At 45.2% G+C, this 8,545-nt stretch overlaps 1 protein-coding gene across 1 annotated transcript; it reads right to left on the reverse strand.

The window, feature by feature from the left end:
* Nucleotides 1-688: 688 nt before the first annotated feature.
* LOC109033788 (uncharacterized) lies at nucleotides 689-7,779 on the reverse strand. Its single transcript, XM_072295899.1, has 4 exons — nucleotides 7,722-7,779; nucleotides 4,929-5,003; nucleotides 3,830-4,160; nucleotides 689-3,013 (listed from the first exon to the last, which is right to left on the reverse strand). Exons 1-4 carry the CDS (start codon nucleotides 7,777-7,779, stop codon nucleotides 1,600-1,602), a joined length of 1,878 nt encoding a protein of 625 aa, XP_072152000.1. The 3' UTR covers nucleotides 689-1,599.
* Nucleotides 7,780-8,545: the final 766 nt, after the last annotated feature.

An 8,545-nucleotide genomic window follows, 5' to 3' on the forward strand; every position in this document is an offset into this window, starting at 1 on the left:
TGGTTTCTCCCAATAAGCCATTATTGCGTTGGGCCAAAATGTCAGCATTTTTCTTTAAGCCTCCCTCCAACCCCCCCTACCAAGCCCACGAGGGACTTTTGGCCGGAGTTTGTGTATTCATATCACGGTTCAGAGCTGAAGATATTAAAAAGAGAGAAAAGAGAAAAATGGCCGCCCGTGTATGAGTTATACTCGTCGTCGCCTCGACGTCAGGCATACAACAAGTCTCACGTACTGACCAAGGAAGGGTGAGCGGAGTGAGGGAGAGTGGAGGACAAAGTCGCGCAACTCAGCCGTGCAAAGGAAAAATGTCGTTTGGGCATTCGGACGTGGCCAGATTTCTCCTAAATAAATGTAATGTTTTTCTTGACATTTTCTGATAATTTGTGTTGAATTGCGAATAAAATATTGGTGGAGTAACTAAAATAAAGTACGCCCAAGTTTTCCTGAAAATGTGTGTCTTGTGAAAAAAATTGGCAGACGGAGGTTCGCATACGTCGTTTTCTTCAACAATACAGAATGGGATCCCGACGAGCATGCATCCGCGCTTTTTGCTCAGCACCATATGGATGGTACAGACCATAAAGACTCAAAAAGCATCTACTTTCCCAGCAGTAAAGTTCAAATTTCCTCTCTTGAAAAAGAGGAAAAAAACAAATTTGAACAATGTAACTATATAGCAAGGAAGGTGACCTTAGCACAATGCATTTTATTAAATTACATTATATTGCCGTGGCTTTTTCACACGAGTTTCATCTTTAGGGCATTACATAGGTACAGGAAAACTAATAAAACAGGCAAAAGATCAAATATATAAAAAATAGACAGCAAAAAGCACGTAAATGAAATAAAATAAAAAACATATTTACATACATACATACATACCTACACGTATAAACGAGAAAAAACACTAAGAAATGGCCCGAACTGTATGTAACAAGGTGGAGAAATGGTGCTGGGTCCATAATATTTCGCGGGGAAAATAAAACCGGGAAAATCCAACAATTTTTCAATTATGGGCAATTTTTTTTTTGTTGCTCTAATGAGTACTAATACAAGACCGAAGGGGGCGCGGTGTTCAGCTCAGGCAGCTTCCACTGGAATATTAAGTTAAAGTCACGCCAAGAGATCCATAACGTTCTTTCCCTCCTCCTTCCTCGGTCTTGTACTGAAACTCATCACCGTAAAAAAAAAAAAAAAATATTTGACTCTAATTGCAAAATGTATGCAAATGAATTTCTTGGCTTCGTTTTCCCCGCGAAATGGTATGGACCCACCCGGCACCATTTTTCAACCTTATTACATACACGTATACATACATCGGTCAGTCTAAGTTTAACTGGCAAACCGTGAGCTGTAAATTCTAAAACACATGAAGATAAACATTCATCCGAGGTAGCCGAGGTAGGTCGAACCATTGACCAATTACATTAGATGGTGTGAGTCCTAACAAAGGACTCGAAGCATTTTCATTTTGCTGACCTTCTAGTTTTGGGAGTAGGCTGGACGGCCGAAGCGACGCAGCAGATGTAGGGACCATTCCCTGGACTTGTCCCCGATCATAAGGTGGGAGAGATCTGAACTGTGGGCCAGGAGGAGCTACAGGAAAACTTCAAGATGTCCTTGTGGGCCTGGTGGGGAACCCAGTGGGCCACCACCTGGACGTGAGTCTGGTGGGGAACTTGGTGCGCCACCCTCTGGATATGGACCTGATGGGCCACCACCTGAACGTGGACCTGATGGGGAACCTGGTGGACCACCACCTGGACGTAGACCTGGTGGGGAACCTGGTGGAGAACCTGATGAGGAACCTGGCTTGGGACCTGGCGGGAAACTTGGTGGAGAAACTGGTACTGAAACTGGTGGAGAACCTGGTGGGGAAACTGGTGAGGAGACTGATAGGGAACCTGATGGGCCACCACTTGGATGTGGATCTGGTGGGTAACCTGGTGGGCCACCACCTGGACGTAGACCTGGTGGGGAACCTAGTGGAGAGCCTGGTGAGGAACCTGGTTTGGGACCTGGCGGGGAACTTTGTGGGGAACTTTGTGGGGAACCTGGTGGGGAAACTAGTGGGGAGACTGATAGGGAACCTGATGGGCCACCACTTGGATGTGGATCTGGTGGGGAACCTGGTGGACTACCACTTGGACGTGGACCTGGTGTGGAACCTGGTGGTGAAACTGGTTGGGAAACTGATGTGGAACCTGGTGAGCCACCACTTGGACGTAGACCTGGCGGGGAACTTGGTGGGGAACCTGGCGGGGAACTTGGTGAGGAAACTGGCGGGCTACCACTTGGACGTGGACCTGGTGTGGAACCTGGTAGGGAAACTGATGGGGAACCTGAAGGGCCACCACTTGGACGTAGGCCTGGTGGGAAACCTGGTGGGCTACTACCTGGACTTGAACCTGGTGTGGATCCTGATGGGGAAGCTGGTGGGGAAACTGGTGAGGAAACCGATGGGGAACCTGGTGGGCCACCACTTGGACGTGCACCTGGTAGGAAACCTGGTGGGCTACTACCTGGACGTGGACCTGGTGTGGAACCTAGTGGGGAAACTGGTGTGGAACCTGATGGGGAACTTGGTGGGCCACCACTTGGACGTAGACCTGGTGGGGAACCTGGTGGAGAAACCGGTGGGGAAACCGGTAGGGAAACTGGTGGAGCACCTGGTGGACGTGGTCCTTGTGAGACACCTGGTGAGCCACCACCTGGACGTGGACCTGGTCGCCAAGTATTAGGCGAGGTAGGCAAGCTTTGTTGATTTACTGTATGGCTATTGCTAGATGAGTTCCATGGAGGTCCTAATAGATACGAGTTACCAAGTTTATCGTGCAGTTTGAATGAAGGCGAATTGACGTTTGTTGTGCTATTTAGTAGACGGTGCAATGGGCAGTTGTCTCTGATAGGCATGTACGCAATATCGTATGATCTACCAAATGTCCTTCCATATAACAGGTAATCTGTGTAGTGACGACAATTACATTGATGCATGTGGTAGAGGTACGACCTGCGGATCAGATAAAGCGGAAATTTCATCACACGTCTTGTAAATGAACAAAACATTGACCATTGGCCGGCCAGTAAGGGACTGAAAACTCCGGAGTGTGCTTCTGTTCTATGGAGATAGTGGCCGTTCCAGGAAAGTTGATCGTTTGTAGCCTTTCTGTAAGATTAGTCCCTCCGAAAGGACAAACAGGCCCTTGACTCTCCCCTTATCTGAATTCATAATAACAAAGGTAAGATTTAAAATATCAAAAGTGTTTTCTCATCAAAATTCTAAAATGTGTCACATTATGTTGAATGTTTTGTGTCATGGCCCATGACATATCTTATGTTGATGTCAAAATACTGGTTTCCTTGTCGTTTGCCCTGAATATTGAAATTGACAAGCAAATCTATACACCAAAGAGGACAAAGGGAATAAAGGGATCTTGTTGGTTGAAACAAATGGTTTTCATTGACAAAGGAAGAGAATGAAACTAAAGCGTCCCCCCTGGTTGCTATTAGTAATTTTATTTCTTACCTCCGCTGTCCCTAGCAATCACCGGCCTCCATCGTAAGTCCGTTCTCCCTTTGCCCTCTTTGTCTATAGCTTTGTTTGTCAATTCAATGATCAGATCTCAAGGTGGAATCTCATTAAATGGGCTGCATTTTGCAATTTGGAACGATAAATTCTGGCTCTTCTGGAAAAACACTTATGTGCATAGAAAAACTAATGGCGCATGCGTCGTTTTTAAACCGGACTAGAATTTATAGTTCCAAATTGCAGAATGCAGTCCAATGTCAGGTGGTAAAACGTGGGTAGCCCTTTTCCAGTACTCACTGGTTTATCATGCGGTAAGCGAGAGCAAAGCCGACTTCTTTGGGGATGGCCTCTCGGCCGGGGAGCGGTCCTGCCCACTTGACAGTGACATTGCGGAGATCGGCGAGGTGCCCGATTTGCGGGACAACAACGTCCCAAGAGCCCTCCATCGGCCGGATGTTGAAGAAGGTGGACGGCGAGAGGGCGTAGAAGGCGTGCCATGGCCCGACCCCGAACCCAAGGTAGCCGATCAACGAGAAAGCGTAAGAGTTCCCGGGCACGAGCGTCGACGGCAAGAAGAAAGCCGTGACCCCGGGCAGGATGAAGCCCGACAGCAACAAAACCACCAGATCTGAAATCAAATCCACCACATTGAGAAATAAACCTTCGAATGACACCACACCAAAAAAATGGGATGTTGGATGGACGTCTTGCATGCGGCAGGGATATGAGGTGAATCCACTCTGTGTACTTTAAAATTGTACGATGATCGATGATGCAGGGCCGGATTTACCTACTTGCCGCCTGTATTTTGCCGCCCCTTCTCATTCGTTTTGAAAACATCGATACAAACCATCAAGTGAACGTGCCGGAGGAGGAGGGGTGCATAAGACGCGTTTACTCGCGTTGGGCACATTTTTTTTGAAAACTTTGTCACCACTAGCAAAAGTTCATGGCACTTTGCGCGAAAATTAAGTTCCGTAAACCTATCCCTGTGCGGACAAGGCCTTACATTAATGAGAAAGAAAAAAAATTATGAAAGAATAAACATGTGTTTAAATGCAGAAAAGACAATGTTGCGAATTTGCTGGATCCATCAATGTCACATGTGGATCCCTGTCCACGATTTGAAATGACGAATGTACGCCTTCTTCTCGTAAGATCAGCTGTGGTGGGGCAGTAAAAAACTCCTTAATGACGATACCTAAAGTTCGCGTTGCAAATATCAAATACTCACCTTGTGTATTTTCCTTATATTTCTATTCCATACAAAAATCTCGGTGTTTTTCAATTTTCTCTGATTGCATACAAAATGATATCCTTTTTTGGATATAATGTAATATTTTTTTTCGTCAACAGGGCATCTCCTCTTTCTGAATGTATTGCACTGATTGGTTACCTTTACTTTTCTGATGGTTCTCGCATAAAACTAGCCTTGAAGTGGCATAATTTTTATAAATAATCATGAAAAGACCTGCAAATTCAGAGTGATATTTGATGAATTTATACAGTGAAATCCCTGGTCCAAACTATTTTACTCGCTTTTAAGGACAATGATACTATTAAATAAGAATTTTCTATTAAAAAATTGAGTGACCTTTGAAATAACAACCGAGTCTTGCGGAAATGACAATTAGGTACCTCTTTATCTCTAATCTCATTTTTTACCCGTTTATAAAGAGCAGCTTTTCATATGGACTCTGAGCGACGGGTGAATTAAAGACCTGAGAGAGTGCCGGAAATGAACTCAACACGCGCTCACTCGAAAATAAGACCGAAGTGTAACCTTGGTTCTTAATTAAGGCAACATTAATTAGCTGAAAATAGAGAGTCGGGCAAAAGGAGCACAAAAAGCGAGGGGACCCAAGGGATGTTTCAAGCGTGGCTGAAAGGCAGTCTGAAAGCAGGGACGACTGGTGTTTGAAAGAAGCTGTGGCTCAGCTAAAAAACAAAACGCGCGCAAAGGTTCTGCGGTCCCCTTGACTATTCATGCGCCAATGAATCAGCAAAGCTGCAATTGCCCCGACGCAGCACAAGTTCAGAAGATGCTGCACTCTCGGTAATCAGCTTTAACCCCACCAAATTTCCAAGTTCGGTTTGGATTTCGCAACAGTCATCACAGAGTTTGATGCATTTTGTGGAGACCCATCTTTATTTTGAGAGGATGAAATTTTACATCGGCATGTTGGAACTGGATGCATGTATGCAGAATTCCAGGGGTCATTATGGATTTTTTTATTTAAGAGAGATCCTCAGCTCCTGTGCAGGGGATTTCACTGTGCAGTAGAGAAAATAATATACTGTTTCAGCATCTAGGATGTCAAAATTGTGTCTGGTGATCCCCAGTGACCTTTACATCCTGTAAATGCAAATTCAGTTGCGTGGGCAATCAGGTAGCATCTTAGGATCACCAGACACATTTTTGACATCCTAGGTGCTGAAATAGCATACCTTTTTTTTCAGTGTATCTGTATAACATACCTCTTTAAACGATTCAAAGTCGTTTTCGAAATGTTTCAATTTTCCCCTGCTTTAAAGAAACGTTTTGAAACACGAGCCTCCTTTTAGAAATGTTTCAAAAACCTTCTCCTCCAGCATCAGCATCATCGCACTATTTGAAGAATATTTCAAATGCGTATCCTTCATAATTAGATAGATGAGATAATATAAAAAGTAATCCCCTTAATTCTTGACTCTCATTCATATCACTGGTTTCTCCCAATAAGCCATTATTGCGTTGGGCCAAAATGTCAGCATTTTTCTTTAAGCCTCCCTCCAACCCCCCCTACCAAGCCCACGAGGGACTTTTGGCCGGAGTTTGTGTATTCATATCACGGTTCAGAGCTGAAGATATTAAAAAGAGAGAAAAGAGAAAAATGGCCGCCCGTGTATGAGTTATACTCGTCGTCGCCTCGACGTCAGGCATACAACAAGTCTCACGTACTGACCAAGGAAGGGTGAGCGGAGTGAGGGAGAGTGGAGGACAAAGTCGCGCAACTCAGCCGTGCAAAGGAAAAATGTCGTTTGGGCATTCGGACGTGGCCAGATTTCTCCTAAATAAATGTAATGTTTTTCTTGACATTTTCTGATAATTTGTGTTGAATTGCGAATAAAATATTGGTGGAGTAACTAAAATAAAGTACGCCCAAGTTTTCCTGAAAATGTGTGTCTTGTGAAAAAAATTGGCAGACGGAGGTTCGCATACGTCGTTTTCTTCAACAATACAGAATGGGATCCCGACGAGCATGCATCCGCGCTTTTTGCTCAGCACCATATGGATGGTACAGACCATAAAGACTCAAAAAGCATCTACTTTCCCAGCAGTAAAGTTCAAATTTCCTCTCTTGAAAAAGAGAAAAAAAACAAATTTGAACAATGTAACTATATAGCAAGGAAGGTGACCTTAGCACAATGCATTTTATTAAATTACATTATATTGCCGTGGCTTTTTTCACACGAGTTTCATCTTTAGGGCATTACATAGGTACAGGAAAACTAATAAAACAGGCAAAAGATCAAATATATAAAAAATAGACAGCAAAAAGGACGTAAATGAAATAAAATAAAAAACATATTTACATACATACATACATACCTACACGTATAAACGAGAAAAAACACTAAGAAATGGCCCGAACTGTATGTAACAAGGTGGAGAAATGGTGCTGGGTCCATAATATTTCGCGGGGAAAATAAAACCGGGAAAATCCAACAATTTTTCAATTATGGGCAATTTTTTTTTTGTTGCTCTAATGAGTACTAATACAAGACCGAAGGGGGCGCGGTGTTCAGCTCAGGCAGCTTCCACTGGAATATTAAGTTAAAGTCACGCCAAGAGATCCATAACGTTCTTTCCCTCCTCCTTCCTCGGTCTTGTACTGAAACTCATCACCGTAAAAAAAAAAAAAAAATATTTGACTCTAATTGCAAAATGTATGCAAATGAATTTCTTGGCTTCGTTTTCCCCGCGAAATGGTATGGACCCACCCGGCACCATTTTTCAACCTTATTACATACACGTATACATACATCGGTCAGTCTAAGTTTAACTGGCAAACCGTGAGCTGTAAATTCTAAAACACATGAAGATAAACATTCATCCGAGGTAGCCGAGGTAGGTCGAACCATTGACCAATTACATTAGATGGTGTGAGTCCTAACAAAGGACTCGAAGCATTTTCATTTTGCTGACCTTCTAGTTTTGGGAGTAGGCTGGACGGCCGAAGCGACGCAGCAGATGTAGGGACCATTCCCTGGACTTGTCCCCGATCATAAGGTGGGAGAGATCTGAACTGTGGGCCAGGAGGAGCTACAGGAAAACTTCAAGATGTCCTTGTGGGCCTGGTGGGGAACCCAGTGGGCCACCACCTGGACGTGAGTCTGGTGGGGAACTTGGTGCGCCACCCTCTGGATATGGACCTGATGGGCCACCACCTGAACGTGGACCTGATGGGGAACCTGGTGGACCACCACCTGGACGTAGACCTGGTGGGGAACCTGGTGGAGAACCTGATGAGGAACCTGGCTTGGGACCTGGCGGGAAACTTGGTGGAGAAACTGGTACTGAAACTGGTGGAGAACCTGGTGGGGAAACTGGTGAGGAGACTGATAGGGAACCTGATGGGCCACCACTTGGATGTGGATCTGGTGGGTAACCTGGTGGGCCACCACCTGGACGTAGACCTGGTGGGGAACCTAGTGGAGAGCCTGGTGAGGAACCTGGTTTGGGACCTGGTGGGGAACTTTGTGGGGAACTTTGTGGGGAACCTGGTGGGGAAACTAGTGGGGAGACTGATAGGGAACCTGATGGGCCACCACTTGGATGTGGATCTGGTGGGGAACCTGGTGGACTACCACTTGGACGTGGACCTGGTGTGGAACCTGGTGGTGAAACTGGTTGGGAAACTGATGTGGAACCTGGTGAGCCACCACTTGGACGTAGACCTGGCGGGGAACTTGGTGGGGAACCTGGCGGGGAACTTGGTGAGGAAACTGGCGGGCTACCACTTGGACGTG

The sequence above is a fragment of the Bemisia tabaci genome, chromosome 2, assembly GCF_918797505.1.
Source record: "Bemisia tabaci chromosome 2, PGI_BMITA_v3".
Lineage (NCBI taxonomy): Eukaryota > Metazoa > Arthropoda > Insecta > Hemiptera > Aleyrodidae > Bemisia > Bemisia tabaci.

What these genes read in the sequence shown, in the direction of transcription:
- LOC109033788 (XM_072295899.1), bottom strand. Translation starts at nt 7,779, where the DNA reads ATGGTCCCTACATCTGCTGCGTCGCTTCGGCCGTCCAGCCTACTCCCA. An exon ending in GAACCATCAGAAAAGTAAAG is followed by an intron (nt 4,161 to 4,928) that starts GTAACCAATCAG and finishes ATTTGATTTCAG; the next exon opens with ATCTGGTGGTTTTGTTGCTG. An exon ending in GCTTACCGCATGATAAACCA is followed by an intron (nt 3,014 to 3,829) that starts GTGAGTACTGGA and finishes TCTGATCCGCAG; the next exon opens with GTCGTACCTCTACCACATGC.